This window comes from Mastomys coucha, unplaced genomic scaffold (assembly GCF_008632895.1).
Source record: "Mastomys coucha isolate ucsf_1 unplaced genomic scaffold, UCSF_Mcou_1 pScaffold22, whole genome shotgun sequence".
Lineage (NCBI taxonomy): Eukaryota > Metazoa > Chordata > Mammalia > Rodentia > Muridae > Mastomys > Mastomys coucha.
The window spans coordinates 138,644,856-138,667,040 of record NW_022196905.1 but is presented as its reverse complement, the minus strand read 5'-3'; the positions used below and the strand labels follow the sequence as shown (position 1 = coordinate 138,667,040).

Here is a 22,185-nt window from a genome sequence, read left to right as displayed (position 1 = left end):
GAGGCTTTCTCTTTTTAATAGAAAAATTAAATGTGCTTTCACAAAACAGGTTCCTAGGCCACAGAGCCCAATATTCCTTGAGTAATGACATGACCGACCTATAGTCCCAAAATGTATCTGTTCCCAGTGACCATTTGATGCCAGGAACATGTGCTCTGGCCCTGGCATCAGGAGCAGGCGGGGCCTTGTGAATGTCCCTGAAACTGCCTGCTCTAGAACTTCCTGTAGCCAGGGGCATGCCGGGATGGTGCACCTGTCTCACTCCCTCCTTTCCTTGTCTGAGTAATGATTTTATGTATCACATTCCTGTCTAGCTATGATCCTGGCTGGAAAAGCCTACTACGACGGTGTGGCCAAGATTGGTGAGATTGCCACTGGGTCTCCGGTGTCCACGGAGCTAGGTGAGCGGACCATCCATTTCTAAAAAAAACCTAGCCTGCTGCCCAGGAGGCTGATAAAAGTGTGTCAAGTGGCTCAGATCAGGAGCACAGAAGGGAACTAGTTGGGCATTGTAGTTTGAGTTCACATTAGTATGTGAAAATAGAGTTTTTTGGAAGGCAGACTTGGGCTCAGGAGCAAGGTGGAGGCCCCTTCTCAGGCCTCTGAGGAACTCTGCTCCTACCTCTGCTGCCTGGGTTCTTGCCTGCCACCTCAGATCCCTGAAGTTCCAGCTTGGAGAACTGTGACCTACATCTTGAACCAAGGTGGGTGAGACAGGCCAGTTCTTGTGGTGACTCACCGTGTGGAAAATGACTCCTCGACTCCTGCTGTGCCCTTGGCTCCCACTGCTTCCACACTTGCCTTTGGTTGTGATTTTTCCGGTTTTGCTGGTATGAATGGATCCCCTGTGCAGTCAAGGAGGATAGCCACACCCCAGGCAGCCCCCGGCATAGCCAGGGGAAGCTGGGCTTCTATTTACAGAGTTCTGCCACTGCACTGCGGTCATCTCCTGCAGGGCAGGGCCACTTTGCTAATAGGCCCACATGCCACTCTCGTCTTTCAAGCTTGTGGACTATGTTTTATTGTGTGGACGCTAAGAATTCTGCTTTAAGGATTCTGAAAACACAGTGAAGAGCGAGTGTGTGTTTAAAGAGTGACATGTCGGTCTCTACTCGGTGTCCAGTAGTCTTGAGAAACTCACTGACCGCGTTCAAAGGCTGGAACAAGCTAGAGGCTTGATGTCTGTGGCAGGGTGTGGGGCCGGCTGGGTTCGTGCTCTCTGGCTGCTTTATGCCTAAAACATCGGTGAAGCAGTAGACACAGTGTACCTCTGCAACCATGTTATGTGGGACTGGCAACACTGCGGCGTTTAGTGCAATCGATCACATATGGTGTTTGAAACCCCAGCTTGTGCTCCATGCGGTTTTTGACCTCCCAGTGTCATGACAACCAGTTGCAGCTCTGAAGCACCATCCATTTAATGACATACAGCTAGCCTTATGTAGCAAATAGTAATATTTTAGACATTTGGGGTTCTGAAAGCAGCTAAGCTGATAACAGGGTTCCAAAAATAAGATTTAATTAAGAAGAAACATGCCGTTGTGGCAAGCATCAGGAGGGAAAGGTCCGACCCTCTCATTAGCACACATGGCACTGTGACTCACCACCATTCAGCTCTCCGTTTTAATGTTTTATGGCTCTTGCCACTGTTTAAATAAGACTTCTGTTCCACACCTTACTTTATTCAGCTGCAAATCCATAACACTGAATCAACTATTTCCACAGCAACAGTGTTGTTATAAACACTGCCCTGACACTCCAGTTTCAGTGGGGGAAGTCTGTTGTGAAGGTGGAGGCTCCTTCTGCAGAGGGAATGAAGTGACGCTCCTTCCAAGTTTCACTTTGTTTCCAGTTGTCCATTTGCTCATGTCCACTGTCTCAGAGGGTTTTACACATTTACTTACTAGTTTTTTTACCCATTTACAGTGTTTTCTCCAGGTTAAAAAGTTCACCTCAGATAATTACCTGGCAGGTGTGCTGACCCCTGAGATTTCCCCAAATGCAGGAAACTCGACTGCATAATTTGTGGTAGTAGCGCTCTCCGGGGGTGGGGGCGGAGTTCACCTCAGTAAGCCTTGCTTTGGGGGACTTAATACCTTCTTTTGACTTGCATAGTTTTTCTTTTGGTACTGTTTAAAATACCTTACTATAGCTACTTAAATTCCCACGTAGAAGAATAGCAGTCAAGACACATATTTTTTAAAAGTAGAAGAGGAAGAAAGAGGAGAAAGAAGGACTGGGGAAATAAGAATAAGTACTTGGCACACAAGCATGAGGACCCCCGTTCAGATCCCTTGCCCTTGCCCACATGTAAAAGCAGAGTGTGGCAGCATATGCCTACAGTCCCATCACTAGAGAGGCAGAGACAGGAGTCCCTGGGACTGGGTGATCAGACAATCTCCCTGAATAACTCCAGATTCTATGAGAGACACTGTCTCAAAAATGAAGTGGAAAAGCTAGATAAAGACACATGACATTGACCTCTGACCTCTACAGACATGCACACGTGTTCACAGGTGTACACACCCCTCCTCAAAAAAAAAAAAAAATGAATAAACCAAAGGTAAATTGTGTTTCCTTCCTTTTCCAATACTTCATGTGGCTTTGGATACTGGTATTCATAACCTTATGAAACATAGAGTTTATTTAAGATTGTCTCAGTTTGGTTTCTAGTTCTGTGATAAAAAACCATGACCAAAAGCAACTTGGGGAGGAAAGAATGTATTTTGCTTACACTTCCATGTCAAGTTCATTATCAAAGGCAGTCAGAGCAGACTCAAACAAGGCAGGAGCCCAGAAGCAGGAGTTGTTTCAGAGCTGCTTACTGGCTAGGTCCTCATGGCTTGCTCAGCTTGACTTCTTATACCACCAAAGACCACCAGCTCAGAGGAGACACCACCTGCAGTGAGCTGGCCCCCACCCACATTAATCATCAATTAAGAAAATCCCCCAGGAAGCCTGTGGTGCATTTTCTTCATTAGAGTTCCTTCCAGATAACTCTAGCCTGTATCAGGTTGACATAAAACTAGCCGGCACAAAGATACACAAAGACAGGGGATGACACATGCTTGTAATCCCAACCTCTTGGAAGCTAAAGCAGAAGGATCCCAAGGTCAGCCTGGGTCATATAGTGAGGCCAGAGAAGGACTGGGGCTGGTAAGATGACTTAGCAGTAACTGTGTTTGCTGCCGGCTGACAACCTGAGTTCAATTCCAGGGACCTGTTTGGTAGAAGGAGAGAACTGACTCCTTAAAAGTTGTTCTCTGACCTCCACATGTGTCCTATGGTCTGCACGCACATTTTATTAATGTATTAGAAAACTTTAATGAAGGGCTGCGGTACAGCTTATGGGTACACTACTTGGCTAGCACACAGAGCCCTGAGTTCCATCCCCAGCACAAAGGCTACAGTATAACCGCAGTAAGACCAGGAATCATTTCAAAATTTTCATTCAGTGTGTCTTTTGAATCTGTTGGTGAAGATGGAGTGGATTTTTAGCTATAGCTTCCATTTAGGCAATCTCACCTGCATCTGTTCAATCTGCTGCTATGTGGATAATTTAGTATGCTTTCGCTTAAACGTAACAAAATGTCCAGCTTACAGTGATATAAGCAATAGGCGTGTTTATTGTTCCATGTGGGGCCTGCTGAGTCAGTCCTCACCAAGGATTCAGACTCCATCTCTTTCTTCTTGTCTTCATACACATTTCCTCATACCACCAAGATAACCACCAGCCTGATGACCACACTTATCTCAGCATTGTCTCCAAATACAGGAAGTGAAATGTCTTCCTAGGTGTGTCCTGTTATAAAGGAGGAACCCTTGCCCAGAAGCTCCAGCACAGTGGAGCTTCTTTTTTCTGAGTGATCCCTCTATGCTCCATACTCAGGTTAGGTCACACTCCGTCCATGTCTGGCTGCCAGAGAAGATTCCTTGGTGTGGCCAGCCAAGGTCTGCGGAGGAGAAGGCACAGCTGTTCGGACACAGCCCTGGTATCAGGCATCTCTGGCATTAATGATCTGGTTTCAGTGGTTTTGGGTGAAGGGCGGGACATTACACAAATGTTCCCTGCAGATATTTGTGGGGCTTCTGCATTTTGCATGTGTCTGATTGGAGTGACTTCCCCACCCCCCACATGGGCTGGTATGCATTTGCCCAACATTTGTATACATCAGACCTTGTCACCTGTTCCCGCAGGCCCATTGCACTTCTTTTTCCAGAACACCACAGCTGTCCTTCTCTGTCCAGTCCTGTTTAGAGGCAAGAATCTAAGCACAGAGGAAGCAGCACTGGGGACTTTTTGTTTCTTCCACCCACTGAGTTTTACTGCTCACCTTTGATAATCTCGTGGTCATGGACTCCGGGGCATTTCTCCTGCGTCTGCTTCCTCTCCTCTGCCCAGCAGCTGCTTTCCTGTGTGGTTCCTGCGTGATTCCTGCAGCCTTGTGATTGAAAATTAAGGGACTAGAGAAAAATGAAAAACCTTTTCTGAAGGCTAGGACTGTGTACAGGACTTACCCTCACTGTGTACCTGTACAGTCTCTTCTAGGGAGTGCTGTTAGACCCTGCCCACTTTTCCCAGTGAGAAATACAAGACTGTCTCACTCACTCCGTAGAATAGTGGATCCTAAATACTTGCTGTGAGCTGGGTGCCCAGCATTTCACGCACAGTTAAAAGTAGTTCTCACTGTAGGCCTGAGTGGTGGGCATAAGTGCCTTCCATCTCTTAGAGGCAAGGTCTAGAGGCAAAGTGACTTGTCTCAGATCACTCACTCATTTGGTAGTCTAACTTCAGAATCTGAGTTCTTGCACTGTCACTGAGGCGAGGGGGAGAAGAAGAACCAGCCAAGGAACCACTGAAGCCTCAACCATGGGGGCCTTTTCAGAAAGGGGATGAAACCAAGCCTGTGACCCCAGCACTCAGAGCCTGAATTCAAGGTTAGCCAGAGCAACATAGTCCCCTTAACTGAAAAAAGAAAGAAGGGGTGGCAAGATGCACTTACCTCAAGCCTGAGGATCTGAGTTTGTACCCAGGAACCCACATATTGGAAAGAGAGAACCAGTTCCTGGAAATTGTCTTTTGACCAACACACACATACACACCATGCGTGTACTGCCCTTATCCCAATCTCCCTATTTTTTATGTAACTTTAAAATTAAAAAAAAAAAGAAAGTTATTAAAGTTGATATTAGTGGCAGAGCAGGCCTGGCCAGTGTATTTAGTGGTGATCAGTTCCCCTTGAAGATGATGGTTTCCCTCCAATGTGTGTGTTAACAGCAGGAATCAAGACGTTAGTGATTTGGAAATAACAGATAAATTACACAAACACACTTGCACGCACACAGTGTCTTTCACTGTCCACCCAAATTTGGGTTTCATTAAACCCTCACTGAGAATGTGTGGGAAATGCTTCCTCTATCACCTGAGGTCCTCACTCATTCCATTCATTCCTGGGCAGAGTTTTTCTGAGTGATCTGTAGGTTCCATGTTCCCTTAGGGGTGGCTGCTAGGCTTAAGAACAAACAGTAATTACCTCCTTTGCAAAGGGAAGTGATAACCCACCTCCATGGTGACCACAACATGGAGTCATTCTCCCTGGACATGGACTTTGTAGCCAAACAAGACAAAGCAAGACTTGAGAAGTCTAAGATCCTATGGAGGTGGGCAGGTCTACCTGTCTTCATTCCATCCAGCTCTAGCCCAGGAAAGAACCCCATGGCCAGGACAGTGAAGCCAGGCTATTTCCCATCTTGAGCGAGGCTGTCTGTCACTGGAGAGAGCTCCACAGAGGTGGTGGTGTTGGTTTGCTGGGTGGAATAGAGCTTGGGCAACTCTTGTCCTTTAATGAGTGGGCTGGGCGTGCTTAAAGGAGGTGAAGGTCATGCTGTGTAGGTTGTTTGAAGAGGAAATGAGATAATGTGCCTCCCAGCTTCTAAAATATCAAAGAGTAGAAAGATGCCTCCAGCCCCCACTTTACTTCACCGAAGGGAAATTAGCAAATACTACTAGTGTTCCTCCTAGACATTCTTTTCATTCATAAAGTAGGTAATGTGGGTTTGTAAGAATACACATTTTCCCACAATGACGCTTGTTTTTTCATGAGTCAGTCATTCCATTCTCTCTATCATTTCTTTGGTTTGTTTGTTTTATTTCCCATTCTTTTTCTTTCTTCTATTGTTCTTTTTCTAATTGCGTAACTGGCACAATTAAAACATCCATTTTAAAGCGTTAATTGCCTCACATGGTAATAATGCCAGAATAATAATTGCAAATCAAAACCTAGCAGTCATCTTAATATTCAGGAGAGAAAATTGTAATTGTTGTGGGACCTTTAAAAAGGGTTGACTGAGTTGGGCAGTGGCGGTGCAGGCTTTTAATCCTGGTGCTTTGGAGGCTCAGGTGTGTGGCTCTTTAGGACAGCCAAGGGTACATACAGAGAAACTGTCTTGAAAAACAAAACAGAACAAAAAAACCTAAACCAATAACAAACAAAAGGAAAGGAAGGAAGGAAGGAAAGAAGGGAGGAAGGGAAGTAGGGAAGGAGGACAGACAGACAGACTCTGGAGGGATACTTAGAATCTGGAGGCATGAGGACAGGCTTCCATTCTCTCCCTGTGTACTATGCTCCACGAACCAATGTGTATTCACCTATCTAAAGCTCCCCTCAACCCAATCCTTACAGAAGCATCTAAAAGCCATGACTGTTTTACTCACTTGCTGGCAAACAGCCCCATCCAGAGCCTCAGGTGCCCTGGCTGTCAGTCCGTTCCTCAGCATACAAAGACTTGTCCCTCCAGACCCTAAGAGTTAAAGGCAGCAGCTCCATGCTAGTAATCTGGACAGAGATCAAGACTGTATCTCACAGCCTCTAACGTTCTATCCTTTGTGGTTGCGGTGTTGCAAGATGTCTTGAGGAGTTCCTTTCATTTGAAGGGATTTTGCTGGCATCATTTTCTCAGAAGCATCTTCATCCTTTCATCACAACCACTTCCTTCAATTATGCCAATAAATCTGGGCTCCTTTTAGTTCCTGCGGTTGCATATGCAGAGCCTGCGGAACGTGAGCAGGGCAACTGGCTCAGTTGGCTACGCCTTATCAGTTCCATTTGATTTGGTTATAGGCTATTGTTTTTCACTTTTCTATTTTAATCTCTCTCTCTTTCCCCATGCACTCACGTGTATGCATGAGTGTGCACATGCATGATGATGTTGCCATCTTGCCTCAGCCTCCCAAATGATTACAAGTGTGTGCTACCATACCTGGATAATATGAGAATTTTAACAAATTTTTCTTAGTCAGGACTCCTTTCTAATGAGCCAGTAATGTTTACCTATTCTGAGAGATTCCCGTAGCCAAACTCAGGGTGAGAAACCCAGCTTACAGCTGATGGGTGAAAGTAAGTGATAATCTATTTTCTATCAGATGTGAATAGGAACAACCTTGTGAGACTGAGCTCTTAGCCAGTGGAATCTATCACTGTCTTCAGATAGTGTCAGAATTGAATTTGAGTCCACTCAGTTGTCATCCAGTGCAGACTGCTTTCTGGGTATGTGTGAACATGGTAACAAAGCATGTTTCAAAAATACAGAGAGGAATTTGAGTTTGCCTTTTCCTACCCTACCCCACACACTGGGAATTAAACCCACAGTTTTGCTTATGTCAGGCAAGTGCTCTACCACTGAGCTACATTCTCTGTCTTTTTCATACATTTCTAAGCGGATCCAAACTTAGAAAGGATGTGACAGTTTGTTAAAGCACAGAAAAGGTGTTCTAGGTACACATCTAAAGTTATATGAGAAGCCAGCAGCACTATTAAAATTATTCTTGAGAAATTGCTCTTGTTTGAATTGAGACAGGGTCACACTATATAACCCAGGTATTTATGGTTTACCCTAAAGCATCTTCAAAAAGAGAAGTCAACTGGTGTTGTGGAACCCACCTAAATACTCAAAAGTCTGAGGCAGGAGGATCACAAGTTTAAAGACTACAAGTATGAGCCCAGCCTGGACACATGCCTATAATCCTAGCACTTTGGTGAGTTGTGAGGCAGCAGAGAGGTATAGGAAGATCATACATTCAAGATCATTTTTAGCTACATAATGAGTCTTCAGGCTAGCCTGGGCCACATGAAACTTGGTCTCAAAAAAAAAAAAAAGGGCAGTTCTTTTTTTTTTTTAAATTTATTTATTTATTATATGTAAGCACACTGTAGCTGTCTTCAGATACTCCAGAAGAGGAACATCAGATCTTGTTATAGATGGTTGTGAGCCACCATGTGGTTGCTGGAATTTGAGCTCAGGACCTTCAGAAGAGCAGTCAGTGCTCTTAACCACTGAGCCATCTCTCCAGCCCCTAAAAAAGCAATTCTTAATATCATGCAGGTAAACATGAGTGATCCTGTCAGAGGCTTGATAGGAAAAACGGTTTCTTACTGAGTGTCAGGGCTCAACAGACATTAATAACATGACCCCAGCAACCATAGCATTCTAAGGGACTCGGTCCTTATCCACTTGGTCTTGTTGGGATTCATGGACTCAGCTCTGTAGTGCTATAAACAAGGTTCAGCAGGTAAAATGGTCTAATCCACCGTGCTTAACTGTCAAATAGCTCACAGGGCCACATTCATGGCCACAGCCTGCCAGGGTGTGATCTGTAGTCACACACATAAAACTTTATGCCATGTGTTCAGCTCAGATTGGCAGCATGCTGACCTCCGGCACAGAGAGAGGAAGCTCAGTGTGAGGAGGCTGTCAGGCTTGGCTCTAAACGTCGGAAGTACTGAAAAAGTTGAAAGAGAAAACAGAAGATAGCTTGGAGAAAATGTTCTAGAAAAATATTTCAAAGAGCTTCTGAATGACTTTTTTTGATCATTTAAGCAGAGGGGGGAAAAGAAAAGGTTGTTTGCATTTATTTATTTAAAAAAACAAACAAACAAAAAACAGCCTTTCTTCTGGGAATTTATAAACTAACTTTGATTTTTTTTATCTTATCATTATATAAATTTAGGCAGTTATTTTGTTCCAATTTAATAAGCTGTTTCATTATTTTGAGTTATATATTTAATTTCTTTTTATATTTTATTTATTTTTGTGTGTGTGTATGTGTGTACATACATGATGATATGGGAGCAGAAGTCAACCTGTGAGAGTCACTTCTCTCCTTCCACAGGTACATTGCAGAGATAGAACCCAGGGTGTCAGCCTTGGTGGCAGGCACCTTTATTCACTGGACCATCTCCCCAGACTCCAGACCAGCATCTTCTTTTTCTTTTTCTTTTTTTATTTTTTATTTTTTGCCCAGACAAGGTTTCTCTGTGTAGCCCTGGCTGTCCTGGAACTCACTCTGTAGACCAGGCTGGCCTCAAACTCAGAAATCCACCTGCCTCTGCCTCCCAAAGGCTGGGATTAAAGTTGTGTGCCACCACTGCCTGGTCAGACCAGCATCTTAAATTGAAAACAAAGTAGATTCCTTTCTGTACCCTAAAAGCCCATGCATTTCCCCTTCCCTCTGTCCCTTTCCCTTTGAGTCAGTCTCCTATAGCCCCAGCTACCCTCAAGCTCACAGTTTCAGTGTTCTGACTGCTGGAAATGCAGGCATGTACCACCATGACAGTGTTTTCTCTTACTGATTGCAGATCAAGTCTTTCATCTTAAAATAAGAAGAGAAAAAGGTATGAAGGAATATTTTTAAAAGAAATCTACAAGACTAGGAATATGGCTCAGTGGGAGAAGTGCTTACTTAGCAAGTATGAGGGCCTAAGTGGGCATTCCAGCATCTGCATAAAAGCCCTAGTGTAGAAGTGTGGAGCACAGGAAAGGCCACTAGCCAGTAAGCTCCTGGTTCAGTGAAAGGCGGGCAGGTCTCAAAAGCGGAGCTGGGTGTGGTGGCGCACACATCTTTCATCCTAGCACTCAAGAAACAGAAATGGATCTCTATGAGTTCAAGGCCATCGTGGTCTCCATAGTGAGTTAGTTCCAGGCCAGCCAGGGCTACATAGTGGGACCCTGTCTCAATAATAATGTAGAGAGTGATAGAGGAAGACATTTAATATCAATCTCTGGCCTCCTCACACACATTTGCACATGCACAGAAGCATACTGATTAGAGAAGTATGGTTAATACATTCCTATGATATAAATAAAACAAAAGAATTCAAAGCAGTCTGTGAGTAAGTACAGCAGAGCCGAACCAGTTACTTCCAACCCAAGTCATATGATCATTAGTTACAGTTAAGGCTCCTTTTAAGGAGATTTGCCATGGAAAATAAGAAACAGTAGGGTGTTCATTGTTTTACCTGACAGTACCATCCACATGCCAGGCGCTGACCTAGCACTGAATACAGATTGACTCTGTAGTCCTTGTGACAACCTTATGAGATTTATGTCAGTAACATCATATCCCTTTCACAGAGGTGGAAGTAGGTTCAAAGAGAGTCACTTGCCCCGTCACCTAGCTATTCGTTGACTAGATCTGGGCTATGTGTCCTATTATGCCAATTTAAATTTTTTTAATTATTTAATGCTGTCATCAGACATACCAGAAGAGGGCATTAGATCCCATTACAGATGGTCATGAGCCACCATGTGGTTGAACTCAGGACTTCTGAAAGAGCAGTCAGTGATCTTAACCACGAAACCATCTCTCTAGCCCCAATTTAATTTTTTTGTACATAAAAAGATACACTTTTGTGACATGCCTTCTTATATGGCTGTCAGATTATCTTGCTATCATCACTCAGCAGAATAAAAGCTAGTGTTAACCATGCAGCTGCCATAGGGCCAGAACTGACTCAGAGGTGAGTCAAGTCTGCAGTTCCTGTCTCTCAGATACCATTTCATGTTAGGCACATGGTATTTACTTTGGAACAATTTACAACATGACTGCTTCTTCCAGCATGTGTGTTACACACGCACACGAATGTGTATTGGAAGCCAGAATTCATCTTCAATATTCAGGTCCAGGCAGTGTTCCCCTGGAGAAACATTTTCTTTTTTTGAGACAGGCTAGACCGAATGGCCGTTGAACCCTAGGGTATTAACTGTCTCCACCTCCCCACTGCTATCATCACTAGCACACCCAGTTTTTTATATAGGTGCCTAGGTATTGAACTCAGATCCTTATGCTTGTATAATGGAGCCATCTTGCCAGCCTCCTATCCTAGCTTTTAGGAAAAAAAATTATTCCCTTTCTAATTTATGTAATAGGGGTGAGGCCAGAACACATGTACCATGGCATGTGATTCGAGGCAGGGGAATAGTAGATTCGCACCTTCCCACATGGGTCCAGATCATTGAACTTGAGTTGTCAGGTGGCTTTATCCACGGAGCCATCTCATTAGCCCTATAACTTTTCATTACATGATTACAGTTTAGAATGGGGAAGGAAAAAAATACCCCAAGAGTTTTTCCTGGAATCATACACATGATACCACCTCTTGCACTCACAAGTGGTTTTTTTTTTTTTATGTTGTTCTTTTTTTTTTTTTTAAGATTTTTTTATTTATTATATGTAGGTACACTGTAGCTGTCTTCAGACACCCCAGAAGAGGGCTCAGATCTCATTGTGGATGGTTGCGAGCCACCATGTGGTTGCTGGGATTTGAACTCTGGACCTTCGGAAGAGCAGTCAGTGCTCTTAATACTGAGCCATCTCTCCAGCCCTCACAAGTGTTTTTCAGTGTCTGTAAGCAATATGTCTGTTTAGTGCAGGAAAGGTTTTATCTGTAATAATTATAGAGAAAAAGAGTTTAGAAATATGTAATTTACAAGCATCTATGCTTATTTTACAACTATCACAGAGGTCTTTATTGTATAGTCATATTGGTGTAAATATGTGTACATTCTTAGGGATTTAAAATGTTCTGTGTTGTAAATTGCTTACTTTATTGAGGTAACTATGTGTTCACATGCTGTACTGTCACCTGTCATTCATAAGGACCTCAATTATGAGACATATGTCATTAGCATCATATCCCTTTCACAGATGTGGAATCAGGTTCAAGGAGAGTCACTTGCCCAGGTCACATAGCTACTCATTATTAGTTGACTAGATCCCAGATGTGTGGCCTAGAAGACAAAAATTCCCTCCTTCTCATGTGGGTCTCAGTAATCACTTGGGTTGTCAGACCTGGCAGCAGGTGCCTTTCTCCACTGGGTTAAAGCAACAGACACCCGCAACTTATCCAGCTGTGAGGAAGCCACACCAGAGTTTATCGCAATGGGCGAGTCTGATAGAGGCGCTTTGTTCCACCTCTTAGTGGACTAGGAAGCAGGGAACTGAGTCAGAACTTGACAGAGCTACACCTTTCCAGACCCACCACCAGAGACCCATTCTACTGCCTAGGCCTTTTATCCAAAAGGTCCCACAACCTTTCAAAGCAGCACCCCAGCTGGGGACAATGTGTTCAGATGCACATGCCTGCAGGAGATATTTCATGTTTGAATCACGGACACACCCCATAGAGGTTAGGTTATGAGATCTTTACTACTTTAGCTTATTCTACCTGATTCCTTGGACACTCCTACATAACAATCTAAAACAACACCTGTTTTTTATTACAACTTCATTCATCTTCAGAATCTTTGAATTTGGAAGTGTGCAAACATAAAATTATCTGTTTTCAACCTGTTTTTCACAGTTCATTGATCTTTTTCTCCTAGAAGAAAATCATGGCCAGGCAGTGGTGGTGCATGCCTTTAATCCCAGCACTTGGGAGGCAGAGGCAGGCAGATTTCTGAGTTCAATGCCAGCCTGGTCTACAGAGTAAGTTCCAGGACAGCCAGGGCTATACAGAGGAACCCTGTCTTAAAAAACAAAAAAGAAAGAAAGAAAGAAAGAAAGAAAGAAAGAAAGAAAGAAAGAAAGAAAGAAAGAAAGAAAGAAAGAAAGAAAGATAGAAAGAGAAAGAGAGAGGGAAGGAGGGAGGAGGGGAGGGAGGGAGGAAGGAAGGGAGGAAGGGAAGAAGAAAAGAAAGAAATAAGAAAATCAAGTGTCCAAGATAAGGAAAAAAGGACTCTGGAGATAGTTCCATGGGTAAGAGGACCTAAGTTCAGTTCCCAGCACCCAGGTTGAGCAGTTCATAATCACCTAGAACTCCAGTTCCAGGGGATCTGAACCCCTCTTTGAACTTATAAGGCATATACACATGTGTGTGCATAAACACACACACACACACACAAATATTAAATATTTTAACTTTTAAAAAAGGAAGTGGTGGGTACCCTTGTGCTGATGTCGTCAGACTGACTCAGGGCCAAAGCAATGCCCTATCATGTTGGAGGATCAGTGCCAGGGAACCAGGGACTCTGCCTCAGCTGCTGACACCATCCTTGATGACAAGAGCTTCTTGTACCTTGTTATGAATGAATGCACATTTCTTAAACTGTTGGCAGCACTGTGTCAGAAAAGGGAAAAGCAGGTTTTAGCACACAGGGGGAGGCACTTGAGAGCACACCAAGGACAGTGGCTCTGCTCAGGAGCACAGGAACAGAAAGGGGCAATGAAGGAAGTAAGGCCCAACCTGCTACAGACTTTTCCCAGCATGCAGCAGGACCACGGTAGGAATGGCGGCTCTGGTAGGGAGACCAGGAAGATTCCTTGTTATATAGATGGAATACTCTCTGGGTTTAGGAAGGCAAAAACACAGGAAAAAGTACTGGGAAATGCAAACCAAACCACAAGATAACCACTTCACACCCAGCCAAGCAGCTACAACTAAAAACGCAGCCAAGACCCAGCAAGAGGGCTCAGTGGATAAAGTACTTGTTGCCAGCCACACAGCCTGAGTTAGGTCCTAAGGGCCAATGTGGTGAGAGAGAGCTGACTCTCATAAGCTATCCTCTGACCTCTGTTTGTGCACTCTAGTTTGTGTACATATATATACATATATATAAATATAAAAATTTTTAAGGTTTACTTATTTATACAAATTCATGCATATGAATGGCCTGTCTGCATAATAGGATCCCATTACAGAAGGTTGTGAGACGGGCTGGTGAGATGGCTCAGTGGGGAAGAGCACCGACTGCTCTTCGGGAGGTCATGAGTTCAAATCCCAGCAACCACATGGTGGCTCACAACCACCCGTAATGAGATCTGATGCCCTCTTCTGGTGCGTCTGAAGACAGCTACAGTGTACTTACATATAATAAATAAATAAATCTTTAAAAAAAAAAAAGAAGAAGGTTGTGAGCCACCATGTGGTTGCTGGGAATTGAACTCAGGACCTCTGGAAGAGCAGCCAATATTCTTTAACTGCTGAGTCATATCTCCAGCTCCTAAAATTATTTTAAAAAACAGTCAATAACAATATTAGCAAAGATGTAGCAAGCCAAGCATAGTGGTACATGTCTTTAATCGCAGCACTTGGGAGGCAGAATCAAGCTAATCTCTGAGTTTGAGACCAGTCTGGTCTATACAGTGAGTTCCAGGGCAGCCAGGAAGACCCTCTCTCATAAAATAAAATGCAGAGAAACTGAAGGCCTCATTATTGTTTGTAGGGGTGTGAAATGGGACAGATAAGTTAGAGAAGAGCCTCAGTTCCTTAAATCCTCATGTGACACAATTCTACTTCTTAGTCGTGTATGAGAAATGAAACGTGTAACACCACATAATCTTAAACTTGAACATTAATTATAGCTTATAATTAGAAAGCCAATTTATGATCTGTCCCTGTAATGAAGTGTTATTTAGCCATGAAAAAAAATGGAGTACTGATGCGTGCTGCTACATAGTTGAGCCTCTAAAACAAGTCAAAGAAGCTAAATAAAAGGACCATATATTGCATGATTCCATTTATATGACATACTCAAAAACATTAATAACCACAAAGCAAGCTTTGAAGTTTAAAGGGAACCAAATGAGGATTGGTTGCCTAGTGAGGAGTGAGTTGGGTTCTCTTTGTGTGCTTGAAAACACAGTGATAAAAAAAGATTTTGTGGTTAAAGGCAGTGGTGTGCACAGCACTGTGAATATATATACTAAATCTTACTATTAGCACTTAGGGGTACTTTATTGACAGCAACAACAAAAAAGAAGTTCGGCTGGAGAACACTTGTTGCTCCTGGAGAGGACCCAAGTTTAGTTTCTAGGACCCATTATGGTCAGCTCACAACCACCTAGAACTCCAGCTCCAGAGGGGTCTGAGATCTCTCTGGCTTCCACAAGCACCTGCACTCATATGCACATTCCTTCCCCCCACAAGTGTGTGTGAGTGCGTGTGTGTAATTAAAAAGTTAAAATTGTAAAAGAGCTGGCATCCTCTGCTCACGTCTCAGGAATAGTTGTGAGGCTGGGCAAAGGCATCCGAGTGATCTGTCAGCAGGACCTGCCGGAGGATGGGTAGCAGCAAGAGCCAGTCTTACTGTCCCAGCTCATTGATGAGCTTTTGGCGAGGCAAAGATGTAAGAAGAAGAGTTACAGATGAACTTAAGAATCCTTGATTGGCCAAGTGAGTTGACATGGGGTCTTTGACATGGGGTTTTGATTTTAATCTAGGAATCGGTTCTCCTTTGAAACCATGGCCATCTTTTGCAGCAGACCTGGTCTTCACCTATAACATAGAAAAGAGGTTATGAAAATATAGATATACACAGTTTGATTTGGTATTGACATTGAGTAAAGGAGTAACAAGAGCTACAGAATTTCATGGGGAAAGATCTCATGCCAGAGAAATTGCAAGTCTGAGGATGGGCTGCAGGGGAGGTTAGAGAAGCTGTGCTTTCTCTTAGGAACTGAATGAAGCTGTCTTCATTTACGTGGGCTTTGGAGCTTGTGGAGAGGATCATGGGCAATAATGTGCAAAAGGAAAATGGACTCTTGTTTCTTGGTGTGTTGGTGTGTGTCATTTCAAATTGAGGAATTAGCATCATTGACACCAAAGGGTTGGGAGTTATTAGAAACTTAGTCATACTTTAGGAGCATGGGTTCAGAGATACAGTACAAATTACCAGATGAGCAAGGAGACACCTTGAATGACAGGCATTTACAACCATGACCTGCACCTCACAGGCCAGCAGTCCATCCCTGTGACTCTGCAGAGCCCCAGGGCTGATGTGTCACTCAGGCACAGCTTCCGCCTCTGTCCTGATAGGGTTTGTGGAACAGTGTTATTCATTCATTCATTCATTCATTTTCTCTCCCTCTTTTCCACACTCTGTCCTCACTCTACTCTCAGTTTGTTGTTTTTGATTGTCTTTTTAAAAAATACACATATGACCCGGTGGTGGTGGTACACACCTTTAATCCCAGCACTTGGGAGGCAGAGGAAGGTGGATTTCTGAGTTTGAGGCCAGCCTGGTCTACAGAGTGAGATCCAGGACAGCCAGGGCTACAGAGAAACCCTGTCTTGAAAAAACACAAAAACAAAAAAACCCAAAAACACGTGTGCACATGCGCACACATATGCACTGGTTGTGGTGATGGTGTATGCCTTTAATCACAACACTTGGGAAGCAGAAGCAGATGGTTCTCTGAGTTCAAGGACAGCCTAGTCTACAGAATGAGTTCTAGGACAGCCAGAGCTACCTGGAAAAGAAAAAAAAAAAAAGCCTGCCTTAGAAAACTAAAACAAGCAACAACAACCACAAACCAAGATAGATGGATGGATGGGATCCCATGTAATCCAGAATGACTTCAAACTCTCTGTGTAGCTGAGGGTGACCTTGAACTTCTGGTCCTCCTGCTTCTACCTCATGAGAGCTGAAATTACTGGTACATGCCACCATACCTAGCTAATGCAGTGCCGGCAATGGAACCTGGAACCTCATATATGCTAGGTAAATACTCTACCAAGTGAAACTGGGCAATGGTGGTGCACCTTTAATCCCACCACCTGGGAAGCAGAGACGGGCGGATTTCTGAGTTCCAGACCAGCCTGGTCTACAGAGTGAGTTCCAGGACAGCCAAGGCTATACAGAGAAACCCTTGTCTCGAAAACAAAACAAAACAAAACAAAAAATACTCTACCAAGTGAACTACATTCCCAACCTCTGGCTGGGTTATTTAAGCCAAGGTCTTTCTATGTAGTCCCTGCTGTCCTCGGACTTACTATATAGCTGAAGATGACCTGGAACTCCTGATCTCCTGCTTTAATTTCCCAATGCAAAGGTTGGTTTATGTGCTGCTGGAGGTTTGATTTAGGATCTCACACATGCCAAGCATCATTCCACCAACTAAGCTCTATCCCCAGTGCTTCTCTAAGTTTCTCAGCCAGAGTCTTGCCAGCTATGTGCTCAGAGTAACCTCAAACTCAAAACCCTTCTACCTCACTGTTTCCTGAGTTCAGCCTGAACCATCATGTGTCTCTTCTTTTGAAGTTTTACTGTATCTAATTAAGTATTTTAATTTTATTTCTTTTATTCTGTACTCAATCCAGCTTAATTTCCCATTTATATTAATGCTATATAATTTACAAGTCCTCTGAGATGTCAAAAATAATATACTTTGATTTTGTAATGAAAATCAAAAAAAATTGATTCTATATTCTAAAAAAAAAAATCTTATATCTTGACTGAAAAATGAACCTAATAAACATCAAATTTAGTCTTTCTCTCTATTATCTTAAATTGTCTATTTTTTACATAATTAAACCCTTGGGTATAAATTACTTTGGCCAGTTCCCTGCCCCCCTTTTGAGATAAGGCTTTCTGAGACAGGGTTTCTCTGTATAGCCCTGGCTGTCCTGGAACTCACTCTGTAGACCAGGCTGGCCTTGAACTCAGAAATCCTCCCAAGTGCTGGGATTAAAGGCCTGCGCCACCACCACCCAGCATTTTGACTATTTCTAAAACTTACTTTTAAACTTGAATTCATTAATTTTTTGATACTGGTGCTTGAACCCAGGGCCTCACACCTATACTTAGAGTGACAAATAATTTGTTACTTGTTTTTCCTTTGGCTATTACCAGGGATTGAACTGAGGACCTCATGTGTGCTGGTCAAATGCTCTGCTACTGAGCTATATTCCCCATTGGTGATATTCATTACTTTTGATGGCTGTCTATATTTCTCTGTAAATTTTCTTCCTTTGGAGCTGGGTGGTGGAGAAGAAGAGACACGCTGTGGTACTAAGGAAGTTTGGGACTTCTTTGTTCTTGGCTCTCAGAGAAAGCTGAGCAAAAGAAAATTGATTTTGGGGTATTCCAAAAAGCCACATGAAACCCAAATCCCAGTTGATAATTAAGTGATAATGGAAGTATTTTTCTTTCCTATTTAGTTTTTATTTTGACAGTTGTTTAGATTTTTTTTATTTGGCTTTAGGTGTAGGAGTGTTTTGCCCACATACACACATATGCGTGTGCCATGTCCCCTGGAACTGGGGTTATGGATAGTTATGAATTAGAATCCAACCTGGGTCCTCTGAGAAGCAGCATCAGTGCTCTAAATCCCCGAGTCATCTTCCCAGCTTCTCCTTCCCGATTGAAATGAGCATCTGTTGTCTAGTAAGCCTTGTTCTAGTGTTGAGGATAAATGAATACCACAAAAGTTCCCCTCCCTGGGGACTTTCCAGTGGAGAATAGACACATGGTGTGACATGTCAGGAGACAGATGAGGACAGGATGGAGCGCAATTGCTTTTGCTTGCTGTAGGCACCATGCGTATATTGTGAGGCAGATGTCTGATACAAACCATTCCAATGAAAACCAGCAAGTGTAAATAAAGGTCCTGGGGCTGTAGCAGGCATGGGTCTCTGTCCTTGGGGAAGCAAGGAAAGTGAGGGGGGTGAGCACTTTAGATGAAGTGGGTAAGAACATGGCCAGGACATCGGGCTGTGGGCCAGGGAAGAATTGGCCTTTCAACCTGAGCTGAAGGTGTGGGCTCTCAAGGTGTTGAGCCTGGGAGTGGAATGACTAGACATAGATTTGTAAAGGCTTTTCCTGGGTTCTAAATGAAGAATAAATGGTAAAAGGTAGAAATGGGGAAGCATGGGACAAGACTGGTATGCCAGTCCAGGTGGGGCAGGGTGGTGGGTGGGGGTAGGGGAAGAAACACTTGTTTGCTGGTCCACTGAGCACCATGTGAGGAGAAGGACTGGAGATGTTGAGCCTTCCACTGGAAACGAGTTTGGAGATCATTATGAGCAGGCCCTATAAACAGGTCTCACCAGTCCAACAACAGCAATACTAACTAAGCTAGTTCCTAGGTCCTCCCTGGATCATAAATGTGGCCATTCTTGATGTCTTCTCATTTGACTGTCTCTAGGTTGGAGGAGGGGTTTCTGTCAAGTCTCACAGGCTCAGCCTGCTACATAGGACAAGCTGTGTATGCCTCCCAGCCAAGCCCAGGAGCCTGATCCTCTCTGAAAGGCCTCTCTCTAGTCAGACTGTAGAACAGACAGCCATCATGAACCCTGTTCTACCTGTTTCAGGGCTTCTGTGTGTGTCTATGTGCCAGGACACTGGCTGACTTGTAGTGGAGCCTTGGAAAAGCAATTCTACCATCTTAGCTTTACCTCCTGTGTAGTTCCTTCACTCAGCTGAAATAGTGTCAAGAACCAGCCCAATCCTTAGCCTACATGTGGCCCTATAGTACTGCCCAGCCTTTTTTACAATTCTATTTTTAGACAAAAATTCAAATGCTCTAGTATTTTTAAATTTTTATTATATTTTTGTACATGTCTCTGTACATACATATATGAGTGTGCCATGGCATGCATGTGGAAATCAGTGGTTCTGTTCTGATATGTGAGTCTTCATGTCACCATGCTTGGTGGCAAGTGCCAATCCCACTGAGCCATCTCATGATCTCACCAATCCAGAGCATTCTGGTACTGATGAGACGTTTGTCTCCCACATCCTGAGCATCACTTCAGCCTTGTGTACTGCATTAGTTACTTGTGCATCATGTTGATAGACTCCTAAAACAACATAAAATTAAGGAATTACTGACTTGGGCTCATATTTTCAGGAGTGATGGAGTGATAGTCAGTCATGCGGGAGAAGGTGTAAAAGAGCAGAGTAGGCATACCATGGCAGCCAGGAAGCAGAAAAAAAAAGAGTAGAGAAAACAGCCAGGCCAGGATATACTCCTCAAACTCAGTCCAGGTGCAAGACCCACTTGCATGCACCTGGGCCCACTTCTTACTTTTCCCTACCTCCCAGTAATGCCATCATAGTATGAATCCATCAAGGGATTAATCTATTAAGTCAGAGCCTTCCTGATTTAATAACTCTCTGGAAATGTCCGAGACACCCAGAGATGAGCTTTCAGTCCAATCAAGTTGACAGTGAAGATGAACAATCACTGGTACCCAGTAACACAAAACCAAATTCCTTCCCCGGGAACTCTCCACTCAGAGTTGAACCAATGACTCCTAGAAGTCAGGATCCCAAGCTCAGGGTCAGACATAGGTCTCACTCTCAGTAGAGTCCTCGTTAAATGTTAAGAAAATCTTCCATCCTCTCAAAAGCTCAGTAAGATCCTCAGGGGCTGGAGACATGGCTAAGCAGTTAAGAGAACTTGCTATTCTCCAAAGGACCCAGGTACTGTTCTAAGTATCCATATTGTCCATCAGTAATTCCTGCTTAAGAGGATCTGATGCTACCATCTAGCCTTCACACACACACACACACACACACACACACACACACACACACACACACACACAGAGAGAGAGAGAGAGAGAGAGAGAGAGAGAGAGAGAGAGAAAGAGAGAGAGAGAGAGAGAGAGACTTAAAATAAAAACAAAAACAGAAATGTGTACAATTCCAGATGTACCATTAAGTCTTGAATGAAAATGTCTACAGTTAATTGACTTCATTATCAGAAATTGTCCATTGTCACCTTATTCATGATTGGTGGTTAACAACCGTTTTCATTGGTGTCAGCATCACAATAGATGTATTTCAGTAAATAATAAAAGTGAATCATTAATGTTCAATTCACCTCACTTGAAGTTATTTGTAGAACACACTAATCTTTAATGTTGTATTTTACACTAAGCTGTAAAGAAAACAATTGTTTAGCATTTCTATATGAGAACAAAATTGATAAGTTTCTTCTATGTGATATACAGTTGATACACTTGAATAAATTAAAGCATTCTTTTGGGGCAGCAAGATGGCTCAGTGAGTTATGGCACTTTTCATGCAAGGCTGGTGACCTGAGTTTGATTTGATCCCCAAGAACCCACATAAAGGTGGATGGAGAGAACTGACATCCAAAAGTTATCCTCTGATCTCCGTCCATGGCACATACAATAATGAAAACTATTCTTTTTTGTTTGGTTGGTTTGGTTTGGTTTGGTTTTGTGTTTTGGTTTTTTCGAGACAGGGTTTCTCCATGTAGCCCTGGCTGTCCTGGAACTAAAAACTATTCTTTTAGCTGAAATAAAAAGAGTACATTAAAATTCAACTGGAGGTATTCAGCTGACAAGATGGCTCTATGAATTTGAGTTTGGGTCCTCAGAAGCCATGTATGTAGGCTGGTTACGGTCGTGCTGGATAGAGGCAGAAACAAGAGAGGCCCTGGAAGCTCCAGAGCCCGCTGGTCTGGCATATGCAGAAAGTAGAAAGAGCAGACTCTAGACAGAATAAAAAAGTTGAGGCTCCATACCTGAGGTTGTCTCTGGTTTCCACATGTACATGTTTGCATTCACATGAACACATACATAGACACATTATACCTACAAAAAAAAAACATTTTAAATAAGAAATTCACCTTAAGGGCTAGAGAGATGGCTCAGCAGTTAAGAGCACCGACTGTTCTTCTAGAGGTCTTGAGTTCAGTTCCCAGCAACCACATGACGGCTCATAACCATCTGTAATGGGATCTGATGCCTTCTTCTGATGTGTCTGAAGACAGTGACAGTGTGCTCATATACATACAATAAATAAATAAGTACCTTTAAAAAAAAAAGAAATCCACCTTAAGTATTATCACAGACCCTGTGTTTAGCTTGCTATACTTGTGACAAGCAGGTAGACTAATTGTTAATCAAGAGTCGGGTGGGAAATAACATTCAACTTGCTTTCAGAATCAGTTCATCAGGCCAGTGACAGAATTGTCACCTAAACCCTGTATTTCTCTTCTGGTTTAAAACTGGTTCCTGATTTTGTCAGTGAGGTAACCACTAGATCCCTAATATGCAACTCTGTAGACCTGGTGTTGTATTGTATTCCACTCTGTAGACCTGGTGTTGTATTGCTGTCATGCTCCACACCTCACTGAGACGATTTTAAAATACC

At 43.2% G+C, this 22,185-nt stretch overlaps 1 protein-coding gene and 1 long non-coding RNA gene across 2 annotated transcripts in view; one reads left to right on the top strand and one right to left on the bottom strand.

The window, feature by feature from the left end:
• The window catches only part of Baiap2l1 (BAR/IMD domain containing adaptor protein 2 like 1), a 96,589-nt gene that overhangs the window by 39,438 nt on the left and 34,966 nt on the right, over positions 1–22,185 (top strand). Inside the window, exon 3 of the mRNA XM_031338670.1 lies at positions 315–401. Coding sequence (XP_031194530.1) covers positions 315–401 — 87 coding nt within the window. The remainder of the gene's footprint in view (positions 1–314; positions 402–22,185) is intronic.
• Positions 15,159–22,185, bottom strand: part of LOC116068736 — a 33,442-nt gene continuing 26,415 nt past the window's right edge. Inside the window, exons 3-4 of the long non-coding RNA XR_004109672.1 lie at positions 21,554–21,623; positions 15,159–15,551 (exon numbers count right to left, since the gene is read on the bottom strand). This is a non-coding gene — a long non-coding RNA (uncharacterized LOC116068736). The remainder of the gene's footprint in view (positions 15,552–21,553; positions 21,624–22,185) is intronic.